Source organism: Tamandua tetradactyla, chromosome 10, assembly GCF_023851605.1.
Source record: "Tamandua tetradactyla isolate mTamTet1 chromosome 10, mTamTet1.pri, whole genome shotgun sequence".
Lineage (NCBI taxonomy): Eukaryota > Metazoa > Chordata > Mammalia > Pilosa > Myrmecophagidae > Tamandua > Tamandua tetradactyla.
Genome location: NC_135336.1, coordinates 16,664,685 through 16,680,712, shown reverse-complemented (window position 1 = coordinate 16,680,712; position 16,028 = coordinate 16,664,685). Strand labels below are relative to the sequence as shown.

At 35.6% G+C, this 16,028-nt stretch overlaps 1 protein-coding gene across 5 annotated transcripts in view; it reads left to right on the top strand.

Annotated features, from left to right (window-relative positions):
* The window catches only part of SENP5 (SUMO specific peptidase 5), a 79,627-nt gene that overhangs the window by 18,122 nt on the left and 45,477 nt on the right, over positions 1-16,028 (top strand). For 3 of the 5 annotated variants that reach the window (XM_077117956.1, XM_077117955.1, XM_077117958.1), the window contains exons 2-5: positions 5,926-7,466; positions 13,875-13,980; positions 14,123-14,261; positions 14,495-14,542. In XM_077117956.1, the coding sequence (XP_076974071.1) occupies positions 5,957-7,466; positions 13,875-13,980; positions 14,123-14,261; positions 14,495-14,542 (1,803 nt within the window). In that variant the 5' untranslated portion in view covers positions 5,926-5,956. Of the gene's footprint in view, positions 1-957; positions 1,179-4,907; positions 4,917-5,925; positions 7,467-13,874; positions 13,981-14,122; positions 14,262-14,494; positions 14,543-16,028 lie in introns of those variants that run through there. The other 2 variants (XM_077117954.1, XM_077117957.1) reach the window with 2 other exon arrangements.

Sequence of the window (16,028 nt, the reverse complement as noted above, 5' to 3'; positions counted from 1 at the left end):
TGTACTGTTCCTGGTTAGTTAGTAGCTGCTCTGGATGATGAGCTAAATCCCACAGCTTGCCAAAACCGCTGTCTTGGCACTCTCTGGCCAGTTCTTTTTGATTGTCATTTTAACATACTCTGGAATGTATCCACTTGGATTTTTTATAGTCATTTCAAACTTAACATGTCCAAAATTAAAGTCATAACTAGTACACACCTTCCTCCAATCCTTCTCCATCCGTTTTCCCCCAACTTTGAAGGTGTTACTCCATTGTCTTCTAGTGTCCAGTCCTGTTATTAAATCCATTGACATTCCGATTCCTCATCCTTTACACACACACATGTATTTTTTTTTTTTGTCATTCTTCCTTTCAAGATTATAGAAAGTCATTTTTTTTGCCTCCAGTGTCTGAAATTTCATAATTAATGTATCATGGTGTGGGTATGTTTTCATTCACCATACTTTTATCTTGTAAAAAAAAATCATGTACTTTAATTCTGGGAATATTCTTAAATTATTTATTTCTTATACTTTCTTAGTCTATTTTTCAGATTTGTGTTATTATTTGGACATTTGATCTCCTGACCTGATCACTTTAATTTTTTTATCGTTCTCTCTCTCTTCTTTTTTTAAAAATCTTTGTCATTTTGTGCTGCTTTCTGGGAGCTGTCCTCAAAATTTTAAGTGTTTTAATTTTTTCTTTTCATTTTGAGATTATTTCAAACTTACCAAAAAATTGCAAAAATAATACGAAGTGTTCATATACACGTCGCCCACCTTTTCCCAAATGTTATCCTATGTAACTACAGTACTTTATCAAAACCAGGAATTTAACATTAAGGTAGTACTGTTAGGTGATCTATAAGCAATCGAATTTTGTCAGTTCTCCCACTGATGTTTTCTTTCTGGACTAGGACCGAATCATGGATCACATGTTTTATTGGTTGTCGTGTCTTTTAGTCTCAGTCCTTTAATCTGAGACAGTTCCTTAATCTGTCTTTGCTTTGTGACATTGTTTGGTACATTTGAAGAATATTGGCTGGTTATTTCAATTTGGGTTGTCTGTTTTCATGCTCTAATTCAGGTGGTACATTTTCTGCAAGAATACCACAGAAGAGATGCTGTGTCATATCAGGAGAGACATGATGTCCATGTATCTCATTACTGATGATGTTAACTTGGATCACCTGGCTGAGGTAATGTTGCCAGGCTCTTTCCCTGTAAAGTTACTATTTTTCCTTTGTAATTTTAAGTACTGAGAGATTATTTAAGTATCTCATCTCTCATACTTTCATCCACAAATTTTCGTACCCATGGATGATTTTTACCCGAATCAGTTATTTTTGAGAGGCTCTTAGAGGTTGAATGGTATATTCAAGTTCATGTTTCTAACCCCTGGTCCCATGAATGCAACCTTATTTGGAAATAGGGTCTTTAAAGACACGATTTCTTAAGATGAGGCCATACTTGAATAGGGAGGAAGAGACACAGATGGACATACCATGTGATGCCATGTGATAATGGAGATAGAGGACAGCAGAGACAGAGATTGAAATGCTGCAGCTGTAAACCAGGGAACACCAAGAGTTGTCTGCAAACCACCCGAAGCTGGGAAGAGGCAGGGAAGGTTTCAGAGGGAACCTGGCCCTGCCAATACTGTGATTTCAGACTTCTCGTCTCCAAAAGTGAGACAATACATTTCTTTTGTTTTAATTTGCTACTGGTTTATGATACTTTTTAGATCAGCCTTAGGAAACTAATATAGAATGATTGCCAGGTTGTGAATTTTGTTTTTTGTCATTTCATCTACATTTGTTAACTTGAAATTCTAGGTAGGGAAGAGTTGTCCCTATTTATTTATATTTCTGTGGATGCAAGAACTTTTGTTTTATTCTTGGCTTAGACTTCATTGCTATCATTAAATATTTGGTTGTGCAACGTTTTTTGACCATTGGGATTCCCTTCAGATTGGCTTCTGTGTTTTTGATATACTATCATTTTTTCAACATTTATTTACTTCCTGGTACCACAAAGATGTCTCAGGCTTATATTGTACTTTTTCTGTCCTAGCCCTGGAATTTGCCATTTCCTTAAGAAGCCCTGGTTCCTTTTCGTGGAAGATAATATTTAGAAAACAAGATCTTAGTATTAGGGAATGCTTGTTGCTGCTGGGATATTATTGTTTCCAGACCTTCTCAGCAGACAGAGGTAGAAAATATGTTTGTGTACAGTTCTTTATCTTTCTATATCTGCGTACATATTAAATATCATGAGTTCACATTGATACCTCTCTGATTTCATTCTAATACCACAGAGTTCATTCTCACTTTTCTCTTTCTTATTTGTAACTTCTTTCTGCAACAGTGAGAAACCTGGCTTTAATTAACTATAACATGTTTACTTATTTGCTTAATTTTAGAATATGTATCAAATCATCTCAGAATTAACTCACACCCCTGTGAGAAGCAAATTCATCAGCTGTTGTTCAGTATTTGTAAATAGTCCTTTTGTCATTAGCCTTATGGTATACATTCAAAATATTTTCCAGAGTTACTTTGGCTATTTCTTTTCTTCTCCAGTCCCTTCAGTGTGGTTATGTTACTCATTTATAGTACTGTTGGTTTCATTTGTTATTGCTTGTACATCATGTTGAGTTCCTCCCGTATCCTAGTGGATTTTAATTGTTGTTCATGTTTTAAGTATGTGAAACATTAACAGGATTCTAAAAGTCAGAACTTTCAAAAAGACTATTCAGAGAAATGTCACTTCCCCATCTGTACTGTTCCTACTTCTGCATACTTTTGACCTCATCCCACTTAACATGCCTTGGGAAATAACCAATCTTATTACTTTTTGGTTTATCCTTCACGTTTTGATTTTTATTTCGTTTTGAGCAAATGGACAGAATCATGTATATTTTCCTTTTTTCTTATATGATAGGTGGCTATGTAGTGAAGAATTTAATCTTATCTTTCAGCTTCTGAGAGATAATATCTACGCCCTTGTTAGGAGTGTCTTTGCTTGCATGAGGCCTTAAGGGTCCCTGAATAGTCTAGCAATGTTGAGTGCTTGCCATGCCAGAAAAACCTACAGTGTGATTTAGGATGGGGACTTTGGTATCATGACCACTGAAAAGCCGCTTGGAAACTGAACATCTGATGGGACTTGCTTTCTGTGGGGTGCACTGTGGGCTGTGCTGGAACATTTTTTGGGCAGTTTCTGTATCTTTATGTATTTTCTTACAGGCTAATCAGATTCTCCGTAGATGAATAATCTAATCTCTTGATGGATAAGACAGTCTGTGAGCGTTCTGGGTGAATGGGAAAAAGAGTGTTGGAGGTCTCAACATTCAATATGTAACTCTGTTTTCAAACTGGTTGACATCTCCCTGTCTGGAGACCTTCCTTTCTGAAGAATAAACTTCCTGTCTTGAATGGGAGGGGCAGTTACCTTCTCTAGGGAGTAAGGGAATTAATTGCTAAAATTTTGGTGTATAAAATTTATATTTTGACTAGTGCATTTCCTGATATAACTTATGTAGATAGCTTGATTGAACACCATAAATACTTGGAATCTTGGATTGGACATGAGATTTTGTTGGTTTGTCCAGAGTGATTTGATCAGTGAGTAGAAAAGTATTTGCTAAGTCCCCTTCGGGGAATGGTGAGAACAGGGAGAAATTCAACTTCCCCAAGTTGAATTCTTGATATCCTCAGAAGCAGTGTGGACAACCAAAGATATAGACTGAGCCCCCAGTCTTGGGGTTTGTCCATTTGAAATTTAACCTCACAAAGGGTAGGTCAAGCTTACTTAAAATTTAAGCCTAAGAGTCACCCCCAAGAGAGCCTCTTTTGTTGCTCAGATGTGGCCTCTCTCTCCAGCCAACACAACAAGCAAACTCACTGCCCTCCCCCTGTCTATGTGGGGCATGACTCCCAGGGGTGTGGACCTTCCTGGCAACGTGGGACAGAAATCCTGGAATGAGCTTAGAACTCAGCATCAAGGGATTGAGAAAACCTTCTCGACCAAAAGGGGGAAGAATGAAATGAGACAATGTGTCAGTGGCTGAGAGAATCCAAACAGAGTCGAGAGGTTATCCTGGAGGTTATTCTTATGCATTAAATAGATATCACCTTGTTATTCAAGATGTAGTGGAGAGGCTGGAGGGAACTGCCTGAAAATGTAGAGCTATGTTCCAGTAGCCGTGTTTCTTGATGATGACTGAATAATGATATGGCTTTCACAATGTGACTGTGTGATTATGAAAACCTTGTCTCTGATGCTCCTTTTATCTGCCTTGTCAAAAGATGAGTAGAACATATGGAATAAAAATAATAAGGGAAACAAATGTTAAAATAAATTCAGTTTGAAATGCTAGTGATAAATGAAAGTGAGGGCTAAGGGGTATGGTATGTATAATCGTTTTTTTTTTCTCTTATCGTTTTATTCCTTTTTCTGTTGTCTTTTTATTTCTTTTTCTGAATTGATGCAAATGTTCTAAGAAATGATGACTATGCAACTAAAAAAAAATTTTAAAAATTTTGGTGTGTACTGTAGAGTAATTGCTCAGTCCTGTTTAGTTGAGCACCACTAAATGTCAGTGTCTCTTGGTCTTTATCTTTGAATGACATATTCCCCCCAGGGACAGTTCTTCCGCCTGGGGTATAAGCCTGGATACCAGTGTTCTGGGAGTTGAGTATAAGGGGTTGGGAAGGGAATTCACTATTCAAACTTACTTATCCTTCTGTTGTACTCCTGCCCTCAGCTTTTGTACCTCTGCCCTCAGCTGTGCATGGTGTACCTGACTATTCTGGTTCATCCTCCCCAGAAAGTGAAACTTTGCTTTCTGCCATGGTAGAAGAAGGAATCTTCGGCCTCAGCCATACCCTAATCTTCATAGGTACTTGTTCCTCCAAGTCCTGAACCTCTCTGAGGTCTGTTAATTTGCTTCTTGACTTCCCCTACTGATGGGTTAGATTTCAGCTCTTTTACCCTGCTAAGTCTGTTAGAAAGTCGTTCATTTGCTTTCTTCTTTCAAAAATATTATTGCTGTTTTCTCCTCTTTCATTGGAGAGGTAACTGAGATATTCAGTTCTGTTTTTTTTTTTCCTGCAGAGGACTAAACTGATGCATAGGAATGTAAGACATCTTTTCTTTGCTAGTTAATAGCGAACAAAAAGTAAATATTGGGGTTCTGATTTGTAATTTTGTCTCTTCTACTCCACCTACAGTGGCTGATGCTTTTCTTTTTATGCTTAAGAGGCTTCAGTAATATTAGATCTTTGATTAAACCCTGAGGGGAAATCGTGTTTATCAGTCACTCCCATCTATATATGTATGTGTATATATATATATATACACACACGCTTTTATTGGTTCTTTTATTTCATATTCATTTGAAAGCCAGAACCATAACTAGGTGAGAGCATCTGAATAGAAACCCGTACCATCGTAGGCCCACAGCAACTCTTTGACCAGCAAAGAGAAGGCTGGTTTCCTCCTCTTAGATACTGATATTGCATGCGATTATTGAATATCTACCTGTGAATGATTATACAGAGCAAAAGTACATGCCCTTTTAATTTAGGTGACTTGCTTACGTCACTTAGCTAATGAAAAGCAAGGCCAACACTTAGAAATTCTCTTCTGACTCCCTGCTCTGTGTACTCCCTCAAAAAACTGGCTTTATAGTAAGAAATGAACCTTGGAACTTATTTCAGTGAAAGGCACGTACAGCAGAGTCTTATTAGAGTTGCCTTCCATCCTTCCCAATTTTCATTGGGAAGAAAACCTTGATTATGTAGAATTTCAATATGTCTAACAGGTTAAATAGAAATATATGTATATGTGTATATTTCAATTTTCTACCTTATAATGCTCTAAGTATGACTTTTTGCCTTATTCTTAGGATTGAAATGCAGTTTTTCTTTCTCTTCTTTACAGCTGCATTCAGATCTCATTATGCATCAGAAAAATGAAAAAACAGAGGAAAATTATATGGAGGAAAGGAATCCACTTAGCCTTTTCTGAGAAATGGAATACTGGGTTTGGAGGCTTTAAGAAGTTCTACTTTCATCGGTATCTCTGCATTCTGAAAGCAAAGCTGGGAAGACCAGTTACTTGGAACAGGCAGTCGAGGTATTTCCAGTGCAGAAAGAAGGCCCTTCAAATCCAGAAAACGTGGATCCAGGATGAATCCCTTTTTGCTAAGACCAAGTCCAATGTTGCTGCTCAAAATGTTAGTACTTTGTCCTCTAAAGTGAGAAAGGACACTAAACACTTCATTTCCTCCTCAAGTACTCTTGTGAAGCTCCAAGCAGAAAAGTTGCTATCAATAGCAAAGAACTCTGACCATGAAAACTGTGGTGAGAAAAGTCTGTTGAAGACAGTTGCTGTCTTACCGGCAAATAGTGTTTTAGGTCAGGCCAGTGGCCATAGACCTAGGACAGAACTTCAAGCTTCTGACTTTCCCATGAAGTTCAATGGGGAGAGCCAAAGTCCAGGTGAGAGCAGTACGATTGTGGTCACCTTAAACAACCATAAGAGAAAGCGCTTTTGTTATGGCTGCTACCAAGGACTGGAGCACCACAGAAATGAGGGACCACTGATTCCCAAAAAGTTCCATCTTAACCAACATAGAAGAATAAAAGTATCTCCTCTTATGATGTATGAGAAATTATCTACGATTAGATTTCGGTACAGGATTCTCAGATCCCAGCACTTCAGAACAAAAAACAAAGTTTGCAAGCTAAAAAAAGGCCAGCGAAGCTGGGTACAGAAGGTCACCGGGGACCATCAAGAGACCCTTAGGGAGAACTGTGAAGGTGGCGGTTGCAACCCATTCCCTTCCCCAGAACCTAAAGACCCTTCTTGTCAGCAGCAACCGTACTTCTCAAATATGGACAGTAAGGCTTTGGTGAAGGGAAAGAACTCTCATATGTCTGGTGGCCGCACTAGAGGAAGTCCTTTTTTGGGCAAGGAACTTAGTTTAGGTGAAACATTCCCTGACCAACAGAATGGCAGTGCCACATACACCTGGGACCGGACACCCTGTTCCTCTCCTAAGTGGGAGTGTACAGAGCTGATTCATGACATCCCATTACCAGAACATCATTCTGGTAACATGTTCCTCTTGGAAACTGAAAAAGAAATTCCGACTCTGGGTCAGGAAAATCGGACAAGTACCATCCATGATGATGGAGTTAAACTGTCAGTGTCCGGGGCTGATAATTCTGTGGGTGGTGTAGACAACTCTATGTCTGAAGAGACTGTTCAAAATGAGAATTCATACCAGATGGAAGAGGATGGATCTCTTAAGCAGAACATTCTTAGTTCTAAGTTGCTGGACCACCCTTACTGTAAAAGTCCACTGGAGGCTCCTTTGATGTGCAGTGGACTCAAACTAGAAAATGAAATGGCAGATGGGAAGAACAATCAAAGAGCATCTCCAGTGGATGATGAACAGCTGTCAGTCTGCCTTGCTGGTATGTATTCTTCCTTTATCTTCCCCCAGCCTCCAGTCCACACTTACTGTCAATTATCCTTTCTAGAAGAGCCCTATTGTTTGACTTCCACGCACGGATTTCCTTTATAACAGATGTTCTTTTTGAAGCCTTTTATATTGCTATATTATGTAGATGTTCCATAATTTATTTAATTAATTTTCAACTAATGAACACTTGTGTTGCTTCAGTTACTTCCTTCTATAAACAGTGGTGCAGTGAAATTATTTCTCAAACACATACAATTGTTTCCATAAGTTCCTAGTAGTAGAATTACTGGTGAAAGATTATTGATGCTTTATATTTTAAGAGAATTGTTAAAATCACCTTCCAACAAGTCAAACCAGTTTATCCTTGTTAGGCTTAACCGGTGTTATAGATTGCATGAGAATTCTTTGTTGTAACTTGTGTTTTTAAATTTAAGTTCCAGCATACTTATTGTCCATTTTGTGTGTGTATGTGTGTTAGTGTATATATGATTTTCCTTTGCCTGATTTTCTGTTGTATTGCTTGTATTTTATTTATTCAATATATGAGAAGCTCCTATGTACCAGCCACTGTACTAGTTATTAAGAATGTAGTAACCAATAGGATATACTGATTCCCTATCTTCATGGAATCATTCTAGTTTAAAAGATATTAAATTAATTATTAATTGTAAGTATCATAAGAGTTTAAATTTTTCTTTTCCAGAAAATAGAAGTATTCAGTGTTCAGACTTTAAGATATTTTTGCTTAATAGAAAATTTCAGTTCTTACACAGTAAAATTTTTTACTTTATGGTTTCTAATTTTTTTAAACTTTTTTATAGTATAGTATAACATATGTACAAAGCAAAGAAATAAAAAAGTAGTAGTTTTCAAAGCACTCTTCAACAAGTAGTTACAGGACAGTTCCCAGAGTTTGTCATGGGCTATTAAGGTTTCTAATTTTTACATCATGCTTTAAAAGTATTCTCTTGTCAAAATATAACCCATGTAGTAAATTGGTATAAACATTTTTGGAAGACAGTATGGAATGTAGCAGTATCAGTCTTTGACCCATTCCCCTTCTTCACATTTATCCTAGATATAAATAAAATGTACAAATGTATTTGTACAGGAGCATTTATTGTAGTATTTTTTATGGTAGGAAAAACTGGCGTCTCCTTTGAAGTATAAATTGAGGCACATCCAAGCAATTGTACTGAAGAATAAATTTGATCTATATTTTGCTCCTAAAAGATGCCTATATAAAGTGAAAAAAGCAAGCAATAAAAATGATGCCATTTTGTCTATATATACCTACATATGCAGGATGAGTATATATATATATATATACATATGCAATTGTATAGGACATATCTGGACAGACATATCAAATTACTATAGAGGGCTTTTTCTGGGGTGCTGGAAGGAGTACTTCTTGCTATTTTAAACAATTCTAAACAGTTTATTTTCCCAACCATTGAGTATGTATAAGAAGTTCTTCCCTATGAAAAGAATAAGGTACAGAATTCTAACAAGTCTTAAAAAAAGATTGTTTCTGTTGTAAATACTGTTGTAAGAAAGACAGATTTCCCAGCTTACTGTGAGATGAGCAGAACCATGGTACTTAAACCTGAAAAAGTTAGCATTTACCCACAGCTAGCATTTGTGGGTAATTAACTTGTAATTAGAGATGTAACATTTCCAAATGCAATTGATCAGTTGAATATGGCCTATAGTAAAAAACTACAGCATGGCCTGAGGCAGTAGCATTTCTTACAGAATTTACATTTGGTGATCTCCAGTGCAGTTCATTGTTTTAATAAGCTAAAGGAGAAAACTCATGCATCTCAGCAAGTGTTGAAGAGCTTGCTAATAAAACTCAGCTTCCCTTTGTGATTAAATCTCTTAGAAAACTATTAATAAAGGAAGCTTTTTCACTCGATCTAGCAGAAACCAATAGCAGTTCCTGGTTTAGGAAGATGAATTAAGTGCATGACTCTCTTCTTCTTCCTAATAAAGCCATAGAAATTATTTAAAATATATTAAAAGCACAGATCTGAAAAACAAGGAGAGTAGTGATTGATCAGACACTGAGAAACTGCCACAAGACAGAAAGTAAAGGGACTGTCCAGAGGGGAGCCCCAATGGCAGAGGGAGTGGTGCAACATTGAGGGTATCCCATTTCTGGAGGTGATGGAAATGGGGAGGAAAGGTGGGCCCATGGGAAAAGACTGTGAATAGTTGGGGAATTTTAATGAAAGCATCTCTCCCTGACTGCACCACATATCAGCAATGAGGATATTTGCTATCAAGCCAGAATTTTAAGAATAGGAGATTGGTAGGAAGAAACTTGACAGTGTGTGTCTGCCTCCATAACTTTTAACACCTGGCAAGAATGAAGAACATCCATTTCCAGAACTGTTGCTGGGGTCTTAGCATCCCCGTTCTCACTGAAAATAGTTGAAGAGAAAGCAATAGCTATTGCTCATCCCAGTCCTCCCTCACCTTCCAGCAAGTTACCCCAAAAGAGATGAGCCCACAATTTATCATCAAACTTCTGAGAAAGCTCATACAATGAGAAAGAAAAATTCAACAAATGGAAGAACTGAACCTGAGTAATCAGGATTACTAGAGCAATAAGAATAGAAGTCAATATCAGACATTCAGTATAGTAAATGCCCCTTTAATTGACTTCTACAGTATTAGCAAATATTAAGTTCCATGGTATGCTGAATGCTGGCTGTTCTCTAGTACAACTGTACATTTTGTTCCTTTCAGTTGATTTATATATTTATTAAGAGTCAGATATACTTATGGGAAATTTTCTTATTGTTATTTCACAATTTTATTAAATATTACGTAAACTGATGAGATGTGAAATTAAAAAAAATTACCCTCTTGAAAGGATAAGTGAATTTTTTGTAACAAATGATAGTGAATTGCTGCAAAAAAAAATACAGTGTTAGGTATTTGTAGACAACTGTAAAACATTTGAAGAAGTACATGAAAATTTAGGATTCTGTATTCCTTTACTCCTTTTCTTTGCAAGTGTCTTTAAGTTCTTCCTTCACCTCAGAGAAGAGCTAGGAGTTCTAACCTCTATCTGACAGGTGTACCAGGGAAATGGGAAGGAAACTGAAGAAATGAGATATTTTCCACAGCTGAAGAAAGGTATGCATCTTCAAATTAGAAAAGGCTCAGTAAGTGCCAATTAAAATTAAAACCCACACTAAATTTTTTTTTTTTTTTTTTTTTTTTTACATTTTCTTGTTTTTATTGTATTCTGTTTCTCCGTTTTTGTTACATGGGCTGGGGCCGGGAATCGAACCGAGGTCCTCCGGCATAGCAGGCAAGCACTTTGCCCGCTGAGCCACCGCGGCCCGCCCCACACTAAATTTTGTGTAGTAAAATTACACACATTCAAGATAAAGAGAAATAACTGGGACAGTTAGAAGGAAAAGTAGTAGATTCCTGTCATAATATGTTCTATATGAATTAAAATTTTAACTAGATAGAAACAAATACACAAAAACGGGTACATGAATGTTCATAGCACCATTATTCATACTAGCCAAAAAGCGGGAAAAAACCTATATGTCCATCAGCTGATTAATGGAAAAATAAGCTGTGTATCATATAGTGGAATATTATTTGACCCTAAAATCTAATGAAGTACTGATCTGTACTACAATGAGGATGAACCTTGAAAACATCTATCATGATTTCATTTATCTGAAATGTACAGAATAGGCAAATCTATAGAAACAGAAAGTAATTAATATTTGCCGGGATCTGGGGGGAGCGGGATTGGGGAGTGACTGCTAATAGTACAGGGTTTCTTCTGGGGATAATGCATATATTCAGGAAATAGATTGTGAGGATTGTTGCACAATTCTGTTAATATACTAAAACCACTGAATAGTAAACTTTAGTAGAGTAAGTTTTGTAGTTTGTGAATTATATCTCAAAAATGTTTATTTTTAAAAGGAAGTACAGGAAGCCATTTGTATGATCTAATTTTGATATTTAATCATGATAGCAATAAAAATATACAAGTTGACTCCATAAACATTAAAATCTTGTATATAGCAAAAGTCATAAATTTATAAATTTTAGATACACATGCCCTTTGATCAGAAATTTGATTTTTAGCAGATTTATTCTATGGAAACAATGGGACTAGAGTATATCAAGGATTCTTAATTGTGATATCACTACAGAGCTAAAGATTAATAGCTTAATTGGTCAGAGCTAAAAATTAACAGCTTAAATGGTCATTAGTAGGACATTGGTGAAAATATGGCATACCCATGTAATGAACTGCTAGATTGTTTTGAATTGACTTGGGAAAAAAATCTCCATGATATATTGAATGGGAAAAGGTAGCTTAGCACAGTAAATATAATGTGCCACTCTTATGTTTAAGAAATACATGTTCATAAGGATATAAAAATTCAAAAGGACATTCCTTGAAGTTTTAACCTTGGAATTATGGAGAGACTGCTACTTTATTTTTAAATATTTATAGTCATTTATTAGAAAAAAATTAATATCTCAATTTATGTTTATAAAAATGCTCTTTTTTTTTCTTTTTAGCATTATTACTGTTTTGTTTTTGCATTTGGCTACTTGAAAAAAAGTAATGATACCTCCCCACCTCATTCTTTACCCAAAAATGAGTTCCAGATCTGAATGAAAGATGTGTTAGTTCTAATACTATGTTGAGTAATTCATTCTTTGCTCCTTGGATATGAACTGGCACCTGTCACTGGATCTTCTGAACTTCAGTTTCTCAATTTGTATGGTAGCAGTGTTCTGTTTAAATTCTTTTTGTTAGTTTTATGCTTTGGTGAGACTGGGCCCTCTTCCTTCTCTTTTCTGCCCCCTGTTTAACTCTACACTTTAATCCTTTTAAATTTATTCTAGGAATTTCTCATATTTTTGCCCCAAGATAATTGGGGTTTATTTTGTCAATTAAAAAAAGTACATCTTTTTTGCATTACATTTATAGATTAATTTAGGGAAAATTCTCATTACAATATGGAATCTTCCTGTCTAGAAGGAAAGAGCTACTCCATTTATTGATTTTGATCCCTAGAAGGATTTTGTGGTGTTTTTCACTTAAGTTTTGTACATTCCTTAGGTTTATTCTTAGATATTTCATACTTTCATATGAAATATGATGTAAACACTATGGGCAAATGTATACTCTACTAATAGCTTATAAGTTCCAAATCTTACCTCTTCCCCTGATGAGCTAAATCAGAATGTGGGAATATCTTCCTGTGTTCTGTATGCCCAAAGCCTAGAACAGAACCAGGCATAAGCGAGCAACTCTTTCTTGGTTTACTTTACTTTGACCTTCATTCTTGTTTTATGCCTCTCAAATTGTAATCCTCTCTGGTGGGAGATTGAGTAGGCAGAAAATTAAGTTTTTTTACTCTTCTGCCCTTCCCTCCTATCCTTTTTATTCATTCTGTGTCCAGAGGCTATGCTTGAAGTTAGGATGTCAGTAAGATAAATGACTAACAGTACTCTTTTTATCCTGTCTTAACAGACTTAATTGTCAGGTTGGTAGTTGGCTAGGATGTTGCTCTTCTCATTCAGCATCCTTGGGTACCCTCAATCATATTTGTACGTTTGTGAGCCTCCACTTCTTTGTATTTACTTACAAATAATGTCCTGATTTTATTTCCTAGGGGATTTTTTTATTATGTTTCTTCAGTGGATCCTCCTGGAAGCTATTAACATGCATATACATATTACTTAAACATACCTAAAAATCTATCCCATATTCTGGCCAGGAAGTAATCGTTTATTCTGTTTCCAGTATTAAAATATGCCTCACGAGCTCTGTTATCCAATTACATTCACCCATGGTTATTCAGTGTCATGAATATAATCATAGTATTATATGAAAATAACTTGGATTTTGTCCCTTGCTATGATATTGTACTCCTTTACCAAATGAAACAATGACAGTGATCTTACCAATTAACCCTTTCTGATTTGTAATAAAATTATTTTTTATTCTTCAGTTACCAAAAGGATAGACACATTTAACCAGGTGATTAATTTCCTTAGATTTCAATTCTTAGGAGATAGGCATATTCTCCTAGGTTAAGCTATGAAAAGGTACCAGTCTTTTTACCTATCCATTCCCTCTCTTGCGATGTATCAATAGCTCAAAGATTCAATGCCTCACAATATTTCTCTCTTTATTAGGATGTTGAGGGCCTAATCCCTTTTGTTTTTCTACAAAAGATAAAACTTAAAAAGATTTATTCATAGTATAATGTAATACTTTAATATAGGATATTAATTTAAGTATTAAGTATTGTGTATAAGTTAAGTGTTAGGAGAATGACTTTGCTGAAAATGAATGGTTTTTCCATCTTAATTTTTCTTCTTTTGTTTTAAGGATTCCTAGATGAGATTATGAAGAAGTACGGCAGTTTGGTCCCACTCAGTGAAAAAGATGTTCTTGGAAGATTAAAAGATGTTTTTAATGAAGACTTTTCTAATAGGTTTGTCAGTGATGATAAATTTAAGCTCTTGCAAATAAAACTGTTGACATACGACTTTTAATTAAAAAAGAGGATAGCAATAAATTGAATAGCATTCTTTTTTTTTTTTTTTTTTATCTTTTTTCCAAAAAATCTGTTTCAGAAAACCATTTATCAATAGAGAAATAACAAACTATCGGGCCAAGCATCAAAAGTGTAACTTCCGCATCTTCTACAACAAGCACATGCTGGACATGGATGATTTGGTGACCTTGGATGGTCAGAATTGGCTGAATGACCAGGTTAGTGTACCGGAAGTTCTTAGTGCCGAACAGTTGCAGAGGATGTTAGATGATAAAATATAATTAATAACCTCAGGTTTGGCTTCCTGGTTATCTTTTGGAATCAAGGATTTTTTTACTCTTTACTGAAGTGTCTTATTCACTAACTCCAGGATACAAAGAGTTCAGTTGCTGTTAGCAGTATCAATATATTATTCGTTCTGATTGGGATGTTCTGAATTGACTTTCTGCAGGTCATTAATATGTACGGTGAGCTGATAATGGATGCAGTCCCCGACAAAGTAAGTGAAAACTTGCTCTGCAGGAGAGTATTACGTAATAAAAGGAGAGATTTTTTTTTTAACTTTATGTAATTATTTAATATTCCTCAGATTTTAAAAAGGGTTAGATTTTGGCTTGGTCATGTGTTAGGGTTGGGCATAAGTTCTGTTCTATTAATTCACTTCTATGTAAGAATATCACAGTGCCAGTGTTTTCTGCTTATTTGTTTCAGGTTGAATGTTGTTTTGGAATCTTAAGGAGGGTTACTTTTGGTGGGAAGATGTACAATGGGGACTTTTTAAGCTTTTAAATTCAGTAAAATAGCGTTTTTTAAAAATCTAATAAAATAGCATTCATTATCACTTTCTCTTGGATTAGTCTTTGATACTCAGGTCAAATACAAATTAAACTCTATAAGCTCTAAATTCCCGTAAGAGATTAGTTACATATTTAAGCCATCCTTTATAAGTCTAATATATTAACTTTTCTAATTGAGTAGTCAGATACCTGACTGGGAGGCCTTTGGGTTTAACCAGTACTTTATAAAACTCTTAGAAATCTAATAAGTTAAACATATAAATATAGTGATTCTCAGTTTCTTCTAAACATCCCAATATTGTTTATGGACATAGACAGTGTCTTACAGCTTTCCACTTAGTCACAAATCTGTTCTGCATTTTAAATTGGAATCCTGAAGCTTAGTGTGTCAACTTTCCTTAATCATCAAAAAGTTTAAATTTAAATGTATACAGATTATTTTTAACATGAAAATACTAATGTCATGGGTTTAATTTACTTTCATTACGTCTACATTTAATTCTAAATCTTCATGAGGTTAAAGAACAATTACTCATTAAGGCAGTGGTTCTTAAAGTGTGGTCCCTGATGCATCGTCTGGGAACTTATTAGAAATGCAAATTCTCAGACAAACACCACAGACTTACTAAATAGAAACTGGAGGTGAGGCCCATGTATCTGTGTATGTGTGTGTATATTTAACTTTTTTAAAAAGCTTTTTATTTTGAAATAATTTCAAACTTATAGGACATATGTAATAAAAACCCCATTCAGAGAATTCAAACATTCCCCCATCCTCCCCACCCCCACATACCAAGATCCACCAGTTTTAACATTTTGCCACCTTTGCTCACCCTTCTATCCTCCTTCTCTCCCTCTCCTTCCCTCCCTCCTTCTGTCCCTCCATCCGTCTATCCATCCATCTAGCTAGTCAGCTAGCTATTTTGTGAACATTTGAGATCAGATTGCATACATTATACCCCTTGACCACATCATACTTCCGTGTACATTTCCTACAAACAAGGATATTCGCTTATGTAATCACCTTAAATGCAGTTATCAAGTTCAAGAAATTAAACACTGATATAAAGCTTACATTCTATATTCCAGTTTTTTCTTATATCCCAATAATGTTCTTTCAAGCCTTACTCCTTCATTCTTAGATCTCATCCAGTATCGGGTATTATATTTAATTGTCATTATCTCTTT